Source organism: Diceros bicornis, chromosome 19, assembly GCF_020826845.1.
Source record: "Diceros bicornis minor isolate mBicDic1 chromosome 19, mDicBic1.mat.cur, whole genome shotgun sequence".
Lineage (NCBI taxonomy): Eukaryota > Metazoa > Chordata > Mammalia > Perissodactyla > Rhinocerotidae > Diceros > Diceros bicornis.
The window spans coordinates 19,090,652-19,106,481 of NC_080758.1; the positions used below are offsets into that span (position 1 = coordinate 19,090,652).

Consider the following 15,830-nt stretch of genomic DNA (forward strand, 5'->3'; position numbering starts at 1 on the left):
TCCCTGCCCATACCTTAAAAGGGAGGGAGAGGTGCAGCCCTCTGCGTATGCAGATTCCCAGGCCAGGCCTCCCATTCAGGGATGAGGCTTGTTGGAGAAGGCGACTTACTTGGCAGCAGAGAGCCTTACCAGCCACCTGTACTATCAACCTTGTTCATTTTAAATAGGAACAATCCACCAAAGATTACGACACCCTAAAGGAAAGAAATTGGAAAAAGAGGAGCGAACAGGACAACTCTCCTCAGAAGAAACAATCCAAGGGAAAGGATCTGTAAAGATTTTAAGTTAGCATCCTCAGATTCTAGTTGAAATTTTGTCTACAAAACAAGAATGGGTTATCATGAAAAAGGAGCAGTCAGAAAACAAGAATTAATGAAAATTTAAAACATTGTCTAAACTAAAAGAATTCAACAAAAATATTGAGTAGAGGAAGGAGTAAGGGAGATATATAAGATCTAAATTCATCAGCTTTCATATCAGGATGTCAGTTACTCTTGCTTAATGTTGATAAATAAAGACCTAGAGGCATGAACATATTTGGAGTTAGGGAGGTTGTCAGTCAAAAGCAATTCTCTGGCAAGTACGATTTGGTGCAAGTAGGGATGGCTTGTGCTTGTCATTTGAAACCCTTCTACGTGTTTTAAATTTTTATTTTCATTTGCTTTTATCACTTTTAATAAGATTATTTGTTAAAACTCTGCTTTTTCATCTTGTAAGTGTGTAATCTTTTTGCTGTGTTTTTTACTAGGATAATATCACAAACTTATATAATCTTTGTTTTGATGGCGCTAATGATAGAGTTAAAGAGACTGAGGACAGGGTAGATTTGTTTCACATTTTTTCTGTAGTTGACTACATCTGCGCCAAAACAATTAGGTTTTTGTGTTTTTTTTCTTTTAACCAGTGTCTTTAAAAATCTGTGCCCAACTCAGTTCTCTGTTTATAGACTGAACTAATATGGACATGAAGTAAAAGTTGAATTGTGTGCAAATTAGCTCCTTGAGGGTAATATCCATGTTTTCGGTATTGTACTTCCAGGAAGGTGGTCAGAGCTTGTGGCAAGGCCTGGACTGGAAGCTTCTCTGAAGAATTGTTCTTACAGTGGAGTAGTGGTTTGGGGGCTGGACTCCCCAGATACGTGCATGTCTGTGAAGGCAGTAATTATCATCATGGGCTGTTTGCAGTCATTCTGAATTTGAGGGTTATGGCCCCTCACTGTGGCAGTAACTGATTCTCCTGCTAAGACTTTGATGGGCATTTTATAAGGTTTAATTTTAAAATAGGAAGATGAGTCATTTTGAAATAATAAAACATAATATTTTTTGGTAGATAAAAATTTTCAAGGGGCTGGCCCGGTGGTGTAGTGGTTAAGTTTGTGCGCTCTGCTTTGGCGGCCCGGGGTTCGCAGGTTGGGATCTGGGGCACAGACTGACGCACTGCTTGTCAGGCCATGCTGTGGCGGTGTCCCACATAAAGTAGAGGAAGATGAGCACAGATGTTAGCAGGGCCAGTCTTCCTCAGCAACAAGAGGAGGATTGGCAACGGATGTTAGCTCAGGGCGGATCTTCCTCACCAAAAAAAAAAATTCAATACTTAGAATCCAGGGGGGCAGAGTAATTACAGACTTGTAGTAGCGTAATGTTGTGACACATACTTAGATCTTTCTCCTCATTCTCAGAGTCAGCACTCAGTTTCTAACTCAATTCTAGCAAAGAAACTTGGAGGTTGAGAACTGGAGATAGGGCTTTGAGAAAGTCTGTGTGTCTAGTGGTTTAATACTGATATGTAATTTCCTATTTGGAAGGCAAAAAAATTACTTATTTGCCTAATACAAACTGCAAAAAGTAAAGATGTATAAAATCTTCTTGGCTGATGAAGCTGTGTAAAAGACAGGAAGAGAGAGCTTTGGGGGTGAGGCCTACTGATAAACTCTTGTTGGTTATACCTGATAGTGTCCTGCATGGATGGTATAGTTTGTATATTGGAAGTTTCTTGCATGTCATAAATACATGGTAGATGCTTTCTTTAAAGTGGTTATATGTTTTGTTTTATTTTGTTGTTGTTGTTTCTGTTGAGGAAGATTAGCCTTGAGCTAACATCTGTTGCCAATCCTCCTCTCTTTGCTGGGCAAGATTTGCCCTGGGCTGACATCTGTGCCCATCTTCCTCTACTTTATATGGGACGCCGCCACAGCATGGCTTGATGAGCGGTGCGTAAGTCCACACCCGGGATCCAAACCTGCGACCCCAGGCCACCAAAGTGGAGCGCACCAAGTTAACCACTATGCCACCGGGCCGGCCCCTGGTTATATGTTTTATTTTAAAATCAAGTTTGATTTTATTACTGGAAATAGGTACTTTGAGCCTCAAAAATCTTGTCTGCCATTTTTTTCTGTCCTGCAAGTTAGTTTGTTCTAACTCTGAAAGCTAGAAAAGAGAGGATTGGAAAAATAAGACTGGTTTGATCCAGCCTCAAGTGCCATTACATGGTGAGAGTATTAGGCAATTGTGTTACTCAGAACTCTCTTGGTTACAAGTGACGTAGACCCAACTTGAATTAACTTAGGTTAAAAAAGATAACAAGGGGGTCCACTGGCTTAAAGAATCAGAGCCAGGAGGTATAGTTGAGGATTCCACCAGATCTTTGTCTCCAGCCCTTCCCTGCACCTCTCTGGGTGTCAGCTCCATCCTTTGCGACTGCTTTTCTTCTCGAGATTGAGCTGTGGGTGCCTGCAACTCTGGGCTCACAGGTCAGCAGCCTTATGACCTAGGAGGAAAGAGATTCATTTTCGTACCCACTCCTGCCAAAAGTTAATTTTTTTTTTTTAAAGGAAGGACTTCCAAATGGGCCTGGGTGGGTTGTGTGTGCATCCCTGGACCAATCACTGTGGTGAAAGGATACCATAGCCCAGCCGGACCTTCTGGCCAGTCTCGTAGTCTGAGGGATCAATATTGTTTATCAGCAAAAAGAGTCTGAACAAACGCAGTATCCACTTCAGCCGTGAAAGTAAATTGTATTTATATATATTTATATGTTTTTTCCTAAGCCATCTAAGAATAACTTGCATATATCATGCCTTTTTAGCCCTAAATACTTCAGTATGTCTTTCCTAAGATTAAGGCCATTTTCTTTCTTTCTTTCTTTCTTTTTTTTTTTGTGAGGAAGATCAGCCCTGAGCTAACATCCATGCTAATCCTCCTCTTTTTGCTGAGGAAGACCAGCTCTGAGCTAACATCTATTGCCAATCCTCCTCCCTTTTTTTTTCCTCCCCCCAAAGCCCCAGTAGATAGTTGCATGTCATAGTTGCACATCCTTCTAGTTGCTGTATGTGGGACGCGGTCTCAGCATGGCCAGAGAAGCAGTGTATCCATGCGCGCCCAGGATCCGAACCTGGGCCGCCAGTAGCGGAGCGCGCGCACTTAACCGCTAAGCCATGGGGCCGGCTCAAGGCCATTTTCTTGTATGATAGCTATTGTCTAGTTACTGGTTTTGTTCACTTGCAACTAATAAGCAGTCTGTTGGGAGATGCTCTAAGATCATGCGGATATCCTGCTCCTCTTCAAGTTGTTCTCGCTAGATTTAGCATTCCTTGATTCTGGACTGTACTCATCTTTTATACAGTGATTATAAAATGATTTTCTAAATCGACCACGTTTACCATTTGGGTTCTCTAGTAAGCAAGAGGTCTCCCTTCTCCCTCATTTATTCATATTTTATCTATTTATCTGTTATCAGTGTGGATTCCTATTGTTTTCAACAACTTATAATTCATTACTGTCCTCAGTTACTTTGGTGCTCAAATGGTCTCAGTTTTGACCAGCGAGAGCTGACTCCTGTGTCTTTTTGACATGCTGCCTTTTTTTTTTTCAAACTCCCTTACTTTCTGACTTAGCAAGATGTTTTTAAGTTTCGTCTTATATCTTCCCTACCTTAGTATTGGAATCAGCCATTTCTCTGAGGACCTTTGGTATTAGAAATCAAGGTCTAAGGGCTAGGTGTGCACATTGCTAATGGGGCGTCTTTGCTTTTTGGCTCTTCCAGTTGTCAAAGCTGGGGGAAAAATACACACAAGTGCACATATACATATATGTACACACACGAGCACACACACATAATATATTCATAATATATATGTGCACATTTATATGCCTGTTCATACATACACTTATTTTAGAAAGCATGAGTTCACACTGATGCCTCCAATTTAGGTTCATCCCACGATATCTTCCTTGCCTTACAACATTTCATATTTACATCTTTCCTCTTCCTCAGTGAGAACCCCGGTTCCTAACATCAATATATTTACTCATTTGCTTAATCCTGTACCACACCTAAATTGGTTTCAGAATTGCTTCACCTCTATGCCTTCCAAAAGCATTTAGGATTTGTTTGCTGTTCTCCCCACTTCTCCCAAAAGCTGCGAGTATATAGTCATTTACTGTGTTCATAAACTAATGAAATTGTTTCCTCCATTCAGTGTGGTTATGTTGTTCATTTGAAACACACTTGGATTCATTTGTGTCAGCTTGTTTTCATCTTTAGTTTTTTAATTTTTTAATATGTAGAATTTTAACATGCTTCCAAAAGTCAAATTAATGTAAAAAGATGTATTCAGAGAAGTGTCACTCCCTTCCTGTATCCCTTTGACCCCATTCCTTCCACCTATCCCTTATGGATAGTCATTGTTTTTTGATTTATCCTTCCTGTGTTTCTTTTTATCATATTGTATGCATGTTTTCTTATTTTCCCTTTATTCTTTCACAAAAAGTTGCATGATACTCTTTTACACTTTGCTTTATTCACTTAACAATATATCTTAGAAATCATTCCATGTAAGTTTGTAAAATTCTTTCTTAATTGTTTTTACAGCTGCATAGTACTCCATTGTATGTATCCTAATTTATTCAGTCACTTATGTTTGATATTTAGATAGTTTTCATTATTTTGTGATTACCAAATAATGCTGCAGTGAATAATGTCATGCTTATGTATTTTCATATTGTTAGAAGTGTATCTTTAGAGTGTATTCCTATAATGGAATTGCTGGATCAAAAAATGTATTCATGCATAGTTTTGTTACATATTATTTGACCACTATTTCTAAAGAACCTGGAACTTCAAGGAGCAGACAAGCATTCATGGACCAAATCTATCTATAGATATAGTACTTTGGAAATTAAAATGTCTTCATTTGATAAAACTCTCAAGCATAAGGTTTTCAAAACTTATTCCAAAGAGGGGAAAAACACATTTCATCTAGTCTTCCAAGAAGATGAATTCAGGTGATATTTTCTTGATGTCCCATTTATAAGCTTACAAGGAATCTTTTCTTCCTGATATTTGTCTTTATCAGAAGAGCTCCAGGAAGAATTTTTGGAACTCAAAATTGATTCTGTTGCCAAAGGTAACCTCCAGAAAATCACTTTGAAGATTTTCCAGGTAGAGTATTGTCTTATTTACCCCCAAATAAGTAAGCAGGCTTCACCAGTCATTTTCCTATTTTACTGACATATATTTGAGAAGGTATTCCCTCCCCTCTACCCTTCTCTCAGCTTCTGGCTAGGATAATCTAGTAGTGCCCTAGGCTTGACTTTGGTAGTGCCTCACTATGGCTGCTCCTTACTTTCATTATTTAATGTGTTTCTGAAAACATGGAAGGCAAATATATGCAAGTCTTGTAGTAAAGTTTCATATTTTGAGGAGGTTCTATTTCTTAATTGTGCCTTGAGTTTGGTTTAGTTTTGAGTATGATATTTCACAATGAAGCACATATTTCTAGCATATATATATATTTAAAATGAAGATTAAACATATATAAACGAAGTTTTCTAATATATTGAAGTTATACTTAGTAGATAGATGAAATTGATTTCAAATGTTGGGAGAAAGGATTTAAGATTTTGCAGAAGATTAAATGGGGCTCTGAGCATGTGATTATTATGGTGACTTTTGGTATGTTAATCAGCTGTCTTTAAATTTGTGTCCAAAAAATTAAGCACAAACCTTCTTTTGTTAAGAGATCCGTAAAAAAACCATTAACAACCATGGATTTGTGAATTTTTTTTCTATATTTGGGTCTTTGGAATGTTTTGTTGCTCATTCTTTTGGTCATTATTTTGAGATTCAAATAACATTAAAGGAGTTTTTAAGTTTTTACATTTATCAGAAAGGAGACTGGGGTTTAGAAAAAAAGAGTCAGGAAACATGATGTGGTATACAAAGCAATAGGTCGTGAGTCAGATGAGCTGAGTGTGGGCCTCTGCTCTGCTGCGGACTTTGGTTGGGGCCTTTGCTGCTTTTAAACCTGTTTCTTCTTCTGGAGTATGAGTCTCACATGCTCAGAGCCCCGTTTAATCTTCTGGCTCCCTCATGGGATTGTGGTTGGAACTTAGGTTAAATGAGACATGGAACACATAAGTGCTTTGTAGAATATGAATTGCTATATATGCTTTTCTTAGTGATAAGCCACATAACATAAGATGAATATTCCTGTGAAAATTTAGCATCTTTTTAAACTGTTTCACCTGAGTCTCTTGTCCTGCACTGATTAGAAGTGGAAGAACTTTTGCCTTTTTCCCCTTCTTGAGAATTCAAGTCTCTTGTTAAAATGTATAATCCTCTAAAATGGCAGCACCCCTTGAGTTTCATTTCCTCAGGTTGGACCAAAATAATTTCCATAAAGAATTTTTCTGGTAGGTAAGCAAGCCAGTCTTCAGCCTGAGGAATCGAGGGTAGGCTAAGTTTGTGCTGACCTGATTGGGGATCCGTGAGGGGTAAAGGGTGTTCAAGAGAGAGGCAGGCTGATTCAGCAGTCAACACTGGTTGGTATTCCTGCCACAAGTTCATCGTGCTGGATCTCCCTTCTCTAAACAAGGCCATTGGTTTCCCTCTTTTGCCCCACACCTTCCAATAACTCACCTGATGGAAGATACCAATAATTTTGACTCTTTCCTCATCCTCTACATTCTGTCACTTGCCAAGACTTACTGGTTCTACTTCTTCTAGATCTTTCAAATCATTTTCACCTTTGAGTGTTCATTGTTATATCTAGCCTGTCTTCATTCCTTCTTTCCTAGGCTTGCCATCATGGCCCTTTTCACACAGAATGAAGTCTAAACTCTCTAGCCTGGTGTACCCCTGATTTCTTTCCAGCTCTGTCATGTAGTGCTTCTCTTCACTTACCGTGTCATCCAGCCGCACAGACTGTCTTACTAAATGTGCCCTTAGCACTCTTCCATTCCCCAGGAATACCATGGTGGTTAAGAGCATGCCTAGGCTGAAATCTTTTCTCCGCCATTGACTAGCCATGTTACCCTGGAAATCTAGCTGAACCTCACTGTGCCTCTTGATAAAATGAGGGCAATACTATCTGCCTTATAAGATTATTGTACAGAGTAAAGGAGATAATCCATGTAAAGGACTTAGAGAACTCTGCCTGCGTATAGTAAGTGTTATATAAGTATTAATTGTTGTTATTATTATTATTATTCCTATTTTCTATGTCAAAATTCTATGTATATCCCTGCTCAACTATGTTTTCCCAAATCTCCCCAAGTAATCTTACCCATCCATTGATGCATCCATCTACCTATTCAATAAATATTTATTGAACACTTACTATATATGGCATAAAACTACTCACTATGAGGAATACAAAACTTAATCAAGTAATACTGTCCTCTAGGAACTTAGAGTCTGGTAGGAGAGATCAGAGAAGTATAAAATATTCATTCATTTGGCAAATGTTTATCGAGAAACTACAGAGAATCCAGGCACTGTGTGGTTCTGAGCCTGGTGTCATAGTTAATGACTAACTTTAGTGAAAGATCAGAGTTTGACTACCTTTAAGCAAAGTACGGGTAAGGTACTTTGGGAGTGTAGAAAAGAGGCTTTATCAGTTAGGAGGATAAGGAAAGGCTTTTTAGAGGAGATGTTGCCATCTTAGCGGGGCCTGGCAGGATGGGTGGACTTTGCCTGTGTCCACCTCTCTCAGGAAGCATTCATCTACTGCCTTGGAATATGGCCGTAGGTGGTCGGTAGGATTTTCATAATTGAAACCTCCTCAAGGGCAGGGACAGTGTCATCTTCATTTTTGAGTTCCTGGTACTCACTCTGAGTCTTATACATAGACCGTTCTCGATAGAGGCTTATGACAGATTAGGGAGATGTCGCTTCCCATGTGACTTAAAGGGAGATTGAAATTTGATGATTCTCAATATCTGCGAAGCAATTAAACTTCCAAGGGAAGACGTTTTATATTAACTGGAAGTGAGGTTTTTGGAGATGTTCATATTATTTTATTACCACATTGATCATAGCCATAGTAGTCATGAGAGGAGGTGTAAAAAAAGTGAATTCTGCATCCATGTAGATATTTCTTCCCATATCTGTGAATATTTCTGGGAGGAAACTCTTGTAGATTCTCCATTAAAGCCTACCCTGGTCCAGGAATTCTAGGATGTGATATCATAACTTTGATCACATGAGAAATCTTAGTTTTAAAGACTGCCCAACAGTTTTAATTCTGAATTTCTCCTTGTAGCAAGGAGCAAGGACCAACCCCAGTGGAGAAAAAGAAGAAAGGAAAAAGGAAAAGTGAAACCACAGTGGAGAGTTTAGAGCTGGATCAGGGCCTGCCGAACTCATCCCTGCGGAGTCCTGAGGAGTCCACTGAGTCTGCAGACAGCCAGGTACAGCTATGGCTGGGAGCCCTGGTGGAGGTTACAGCTGCCGGACAGGGTCTTGCTGACACTGATCCTGTTGCTCCTCTCTCTCTGTCTCTAGCCTACAGCCCTTGCGCACAGACCTGGGTTGGGCTTTCACTGTTTTGGTGGGTGAGCACCAAAAGACCAAAGACTTTGTACCTAGCAATCCTAATCCTTATACTGATAATCTCCCAGTTTTTAGTGGTGTTTCCTTCCTTCTTGGAAAGTAGCATGATATTAGGCTGCAGAGAGAGTGAATGTGGAAAATTGAGTTGTGAACCAAGCTAGGTAAGGCTGAAGGGACCCATTTTGACATGTAGGTAATGCATTTCGGGCTCAGAGTGCTGGGCCAGTCTGCACAAGGTCATTTTTATAATCCCAGATGCTAGAAAAGTCAGGGATGTGTTTATTTTGCCAAAATGGTAAGGAAAATTTGACCAAACATGAAAACAAGGAGTTGCCCACCTAAATGAGATTTCTAAAAATATGCCAAAGTGTGCCCAGGACATTGTTAGGAATTTTCTCCCTGAGTTGAGGCAACCTCTCTTGGACATGATTTCTAATATTTGAAAGTGCTGTTTCCTCTGATATCCACAGCAGTTTTCCTGGCCTGTGCTCCTGCAAGGGGACCATTTAGAATAAGATCAGCTTACTGCACCTTTAAGTATCATCTGAACTCTCAGGTTTCTAGGTGATCTTCATTATAGGAAGATGTCAGCCCCTGATGTCATGGTGGTTATAAATAGTAGTGTCGGGGGAGTCGGAACACAGACTCCCCCTCACTGCCTCTAAACTCAGGCTAGAGGCCACTGCCTCTAAACTCCTCTGCCAATCAGGATTGGCAGAGCAGCAAGCACATCGAGTTGATGGGAGCTGGCAGGGGGTTGTGTTTCTAGGCTGGTGATCTGTATGTGGGATTGGGGAAGAGGTTTTTATGTGGAATCCTTTCTGTAAAATTAAACATCATAGAGGTGACTAGTGAAGAAATGATGGGAACACAGAAAAGGGCCCAGGAGATATCTTTTAGAAAATAAGGGAGGTGGGGTTTGGCTTTTGTTTTTGTTTTTGTTTTTTAAAATTTAAGTATTTGAGAGTGAGCTAGCTGGTGAATGGTTCTGAGAAGTGTTTCTACTGCTTGGGTATGATATGTACATGGAGATGAACCATGTGTTTTTCTGTTTGAGGAGAGCCATTGGGCTCTTTTGTTGTAGAATGTTGTCTCTCTAAAAGGTCATGAGCTGTTTAATTATAGATGAGTCCTTAGATGGTGACTCACGAATCTTGTTTTGTCACACTTAATGTCTCCTTGCGTTTCAAGGGGTGTTATGATATTCTAATAAAATTGCTATTATTTAGTTTTTAAGGAGTACATGGTAAGTATGGTGAATTCGACAAAAAAACAGAAACAACCAACTATCATATTATTGTCCTAAATCCTAAAATTGGAAGGGACTTCAAAGATGATGGAGTTTACCTCCTACCCCTGTTTTATTGGAATAGAAACCAATTCCAGAAAGGAGGAAAAAAAAAAGTCACTGCCATTGACGAATAAAACACATCTCACTAAATTCTGAGACTATACCTTCTTCTCAGTGGATCCTAGCAATTTGGATCACCTCCCTTAGCTAGATCCCATTTTGAGTGAATTTAGTTCTTAAAAGAGTTGTGTTTAAGGAAGATTTCCTTTTGTAAAGGAAGAAAGGTTTCCTTTGCACGTTAGTGAGTATAGGAGAGGGTGTTTCTGTATAAGCTTTTGCCTTTGACTCACAGAGCATCTCTCTGACGGATGTGTTTGCCCTGCAGAAACGACGCTCAGGACGGCAAGTGAAGCGCAGAAAATACAACGAGGACCTGGACTTCAAAGTGGTGGATGATGATGGGGAAACAATCGCTGTTCTTGGAGCCGGCCGAACATCTGCCCTCTCGGCTTCTACACTGGCTTGGCAGGCCGAGGTACGGTGTTTGGATTGGGGTGCTGGCCTTGGCTAGACAGTCATTTTGGCCTGCTTGACGGAGTTGTTCTTTGACTGTTTGCCAAAGCATGAGTTAGATCATTTTAACTGCTGCTTATAACCTTCAAATGCTGCCTAAGTTCCCACCCCTTACTGTGCCCAGCAGGACCCTCTATCATCTCACTCTCTCCCTATTTCACCTAATTCATTTTTCACATAAATGACTTTTCCCCACCTCTCCCATTACTCTCCAGCCAAAAGACTTTCTGTCTTCTAATGCCTTATATTAGCAGTTTTCTCCCACCTCCTGGCCTTTGCCTGTGTTGTCCCTTTTCTTGGAATGCTCTTCACCACGTGCTTTGTATGAGTGGGTCACTGTTTTAAGTTTCACCTACAATGGTGTCTCCTCAGAGAAGTCGTTCCTGACTCTTCCATGTAAAGTAGATCCCTGCCCCTCATCCTGATGAGTTTCTGTTTCACTCCTTGTTTGTTTCCTTCACAGCACTTACCACAACTTGTAATAGTGTCCTAATTTCTCATATCATTTTATTTCTTTGTCTCTCCTGTTAGAATATGCAAGTCTGGTACATACTAAATTGATGTTCAATGAATGAAGTCACATGAACTAGTAATTACGGTTGGAACTTGGATTCAAAAAATATATATATTAAGAGTCCTCTGCAAGGCCAGGTTCTAGGATACGAGGACAAGTATCAAGGCATGGTCCCTGCCTCCAAGTGGTTTAATCTAGAAGAAGGGTCATATGGCTATATTAATATTGTATAAGTACAGCCTTAGAAGTATATGCTAGATGCAGTGGCTACACAGAAGGAGTGGACAGCAAAGGAGGGAGGTCACGGTTTTTGGAGCGGCATTTCCAGCATGAACTGAAGCCCCACAGCCTGAAAGGTAATGCAGATTGTGGTATGACAAATAGACTAGCTTGGCTGGATGTTGACGTCTGATTTGAGGAGTGGTGGGAGATGAGCCCTGAGTGGTAGGAAGAGTCACATTATGCAGGGCTTTTGTTATCGGCTAAGGTATTTGGCCTTTATACCGTAGATGGAACAAAAGATAGGGGGCATTGCTGGGTTCAAGCAGAGAAGCAGGATGGCCATGCTTGCATTTTAGGAATTTCCATTGGCAGCGGTATCAAGGAGGAAGAAGATAGCATTAGGACCTGATACCCAGATGCTAGAAAGGAAGAGGGGTAAATGTTGAAAAGGAAGAGGGGTAAATGTTGAAAAGGAGGAGGTCAGTGCCAAGGAGCTTACGGAGAAGAAATGAGAAGCAAAAGAAGAAGGAGGCTGTGCATGTAGGAGGGACGTCATTGCTGGCAGCACGTTCTGGGACACAGCCTGTCTGTCGTTAGGGAGTCGCCATTGCTGACTTGGCAGAATTCACACACTGCGTGTGCAACAGCAGCACAAATACCTGTCCTTCCTCCTGAACACTAATGTGGCTTACTGAAGCTGAAATACTTTATCTGGTTAAACCACCTTGCCTCCAACTTAAAGCATTTTCACATAATCCTTTCACTCTGTGTTTGCATGGAGAGTAGCTGGGAGCAGGGGTCATTGTCCCTATTTGAACAATCAAGAAATAGGCACAGAACAATCCAGGTCATAGAGTTATATAGCAGCAGTTGGTCAGTGACCAGCATGTCAGAGTTGATTTCATGTCTCTTGGGGCCAAGGTTATGCAGCTAACGAATATGACACTTAATAGGAATAATAATTTGATGTATTGTCATCGTAGTACTTTTAAAGCAAATAGTTAAGAATAGCCCTTGCAAGACGGCTATGAGGTAATAGGATTATATTGCTCTATAGTGGGTTTTCCTTCCTTGGAGATTTTATGGTTGGTTTGGTAGTTAAAACACTATAAGGGATTTTATTTTCTCCTAGTAGCCATTGAGCCTAAGTCATTAACCATATTTCAGTTGTTGTTGTGACTTCTCCCCTGGTACCTGAAGGGCAGCATTAGCTGATCCGACAGAAATAATTCAGGAAATTGTATGTGTCTTAACAAGACTCTTTTTATCCTTTTAAGGGTACAGCAAAGAGAGAGTTTATATATGGTGAAATATAAGATAGAATCTGAATTTGCGTTAATTATTCCTCAAAAATTGTTACTAAATGTAAGCAAGAAAGAGGCCTGATGTGTGGTTTTGGCCTTGATGTTCAGAAAGGCAGCCATGTGGATCTGGCCTCTGCCACAGGCCTGGCCCAGCATGCGGGGCAGAACAGACAGCCTGCGAGGGGGTTTGAGTGGGTTTCAGTCAGTGCTCCCTAGAGCCCCAGCTGCCGCAGAACCCAGACAGCTCCACTTGCATCTGTTTTCCATACTGGGCTTCCTGGTGAGGTTTGAACAAAGATTTCCCAGGCTAACGCAAAGCTTGAAAGCCATGATTCTCGTCTAGGATTCCAGGCAGTCCTCAAAGTGCCCAGTGGCACAGAAAGTCAGTTGAAGAATATGGGCTGTTTCTTATGTCCCTCTCCCGAGGCCCTTTGTGTGGGTGTCTGCCTGCTTGATGGCTTTAGCCCGGGGCAGAGAAGGGTGTGGAGTCCGCACCAAAAAGGCCCTGCTGCTACCTCTCTGCATTTGTGTGCAGTGTCTTATCAGCATGCTCAGCTCAATTCTGTGGCTGCTAGCCCCTGTCCCAGCCCCAGATTGCAACCTCAGCATTGGTTGCCTAGTGGTAAGTTGCTAAAAACATCTCTACGGATGGTTCCTTCTAGCTCAAGACCGACATATTAGCACAGCCCTGCTTTGGAGTCTAGAGGGCAGTCCTCTGACTCGGATATGGGATTCAGGGGCTGGAAATAAGTTTCTATCCTGACTGTGATTCTTTGCCAAACTGATGTTGGCGCCTGGAACAGAGACAACTTTCACAGTTGTGGTACATTCACAATGTATAGATTTTTACATGGCTGTCTCAGTTTTTGTCTCCTACAATTTGTGTGATTTGTATGATTTTGCCTTTTAGAACAGAAGGCCTTTAATCTCAATGAGGCTTCAACTCACAGCACTCTCCTGTGCCTCGCTCTCTGTCTTTGCAGCCAGTGCTTGGCTTTGTCTGGCCTTCTCTGCCTGGCGGCCTGAGCTCAGTTGTTACCGCTCTCACCGCTCTCAGGAAGCACCCTTCTCCCCCTGAGCTGAGGATAAATGCCCCTCCTCTGTGCTCCCACAGCACTCTAATATATTTAACTCTGTTATTGTCCTTTAGACACCTGCCAATTTTTTCTTTCCTCCTTCTAAGCCCTGAGCTACTTTAGGGTAGGGCTTGTATCTTTTTTTTTCCTATGTATCTCTCAGTCATGAAAGAGTTTCAATAAAGTAAAATTTATATTAACTCCTAGGAACTATTCAGATGAAAACTCACTTATGGCACTTTCCACCCTCTGTTTTGTGGTGTTATAACTGTTGTATTTATTCTTCCCAAAGTCAAGAGTCAGCTGGAACCCTTGCACCACTTGTTTATAGCCCGTGACTATTCTTCTGGTTTGTCAGTGCCTCTACTGTACTGTTCTGAATGTCACTCCCGATTGTTCCCTCAATTAGATTGTAAGCTTTTGCAAAACAGTGTCACTTTTTAATTTATCATAATTTTCACCTAACGTAGGTAGTACTTTATGTTAGGTAGTGGCTAACATACAACTTGCACTCAGTTGAACTTATATATTTATTTAACTATAAATAGTGAACAAATATGCTTAAAACGCATTGTGTAAACAAGTATGATTTTTAGCTCCTAGATTAGAAAGACAGGAATGAGATATTTTTCTTTTTTCTCAGGCTCTTGTTTTCTCCATTTCTTTATGCTGGTATATTTTTCCCACTGGCATCCATCTACCTCTCATGCCAAGCAGGCACTTATACCTGTCTACAGACAGACCTCTTGGCAAAGGTTACTTGCTCCTGTTTGGCATTGGTCTAGCTTTGTACCAGCTTGTGTGATTCAGTGCTTAGGCTCCTATCCACTAGGCCTGGGTGGATGGTTTTGGTTTTTCCCATTTCTTCATTGGCTACAGCCACCATTTCCCAGCCTGTGTCTTTCTTCAGATTGTTTTCTGTATTTGTTTCCTCTTGGTTCTGTTGCCACCTATTGTGCTGAGGCCAGTGTTCAACTAATTGCAGTATACACTTTTGTAATTTCCTGCTATAAGTCCTTTTGTGCTTCCTAATCTATTACTAGACTAATTTTCCCATAATACCGGGGACATTTCTAGTGTTTTTCAGTGTGCTGCTCAAGGATCTAAGGGAGTTATTACTTCTTAACTCCTGTGTTAGATCAAAACTCCTGCCTGAGTTTTTTAAAAATGTGGCCATGCACAACCTGTTTACCCTCATTTATTTCCGCTCCTCATTCTGTATGATGCTTTTGCTCTACTGAGACTGGTTACTTAGTATTCCAGATATGCAGCCTGCTTCCCATAGACTCATTCTTTCATCCTTTGGGTTCATTTTGGCCTTCTTTGCTGTTTGCTGCCTTCTTATGAGCCACCATTCTTTAGGGCCCAACTAAAACCTTACCTATTTTGTGAAATCCAAGCTGTTCTTGCTTTCTGCACTCTTGTTGGACTTATGGCTACTGTCACACCAATAAGAATTTACCCTGGGACATTTCTAAGAAAAATATGTTTTATTTTGCATTCCCTGAGTGAGTGTAAGCCCCTGAGGCTGGACATTTTGTTTGATGCTACTTTTGTACCCTCCACGGTGCTCGGTAAATATTTAGTGACTTGAAGAGTGATTTGCTTCTTGCTAGAGCCTCTCCTTATGGCCAGCTAAATAGAGGTAAATCAGGTGGTTGGTTGAGGTTGGGGGTGACTTGGGTTGAAAATTTTTGAAATTTTCACTAAGAAAAAGATTTTAAATTATATGAGTCTCTGACATGAAAGTGAATGAATTAAAATGATCGGCTTCGAAGGATAATTTGAGAAAATTCCAAGCAGTTGAGAACAGATGGTTGTTATGGAAGTGTATTTGGCAAGCAGATTTAGTTTATATCTGTGTGTATGTGTATACACTGAGTGTTTATACACACATGATAGTGCTTATGCACAATCTCTGTTTAGAAAAAGAAATCCTGATTTTCCAGTTTCCTTCCTGCTTTGTTGTTTATTTTGGAAATGCTACTCCCTTTTCCTTTTATTTGGATAGAGTAAAG

The 15,830-nt window shown here is 40.7% G+C and overlaps 1 protein-coding gene across 1 annotated transcript in view; it reads left to right on the forward strand.

Moving 5' to 3' along the window:
• The window catches only part of CHD6 (chromodomain helicase DNA binding protein 6), a 199,391-nt gene that overhangs the window by 69,814 nt on the left and 113,747 nt on the right, over nucleotides 1-15,830 (forward strand). Inside the window, exons 4-5 of the mRNA XM_058562676.1 lie at nucleotides 8,543-8,690; nucleotides 10,509-10,658. Of these exons, the coding sequence (XP_058418659.1) occupies nucleotides 8,543-8,690; nucleotides 10,509-10,658 (298 nt within the window). The remainder of the gene's footprint in view (nucleotides 1-8,542; nucleotides 8,691-10,508; nucleotides 10,659-15,830) is intronic.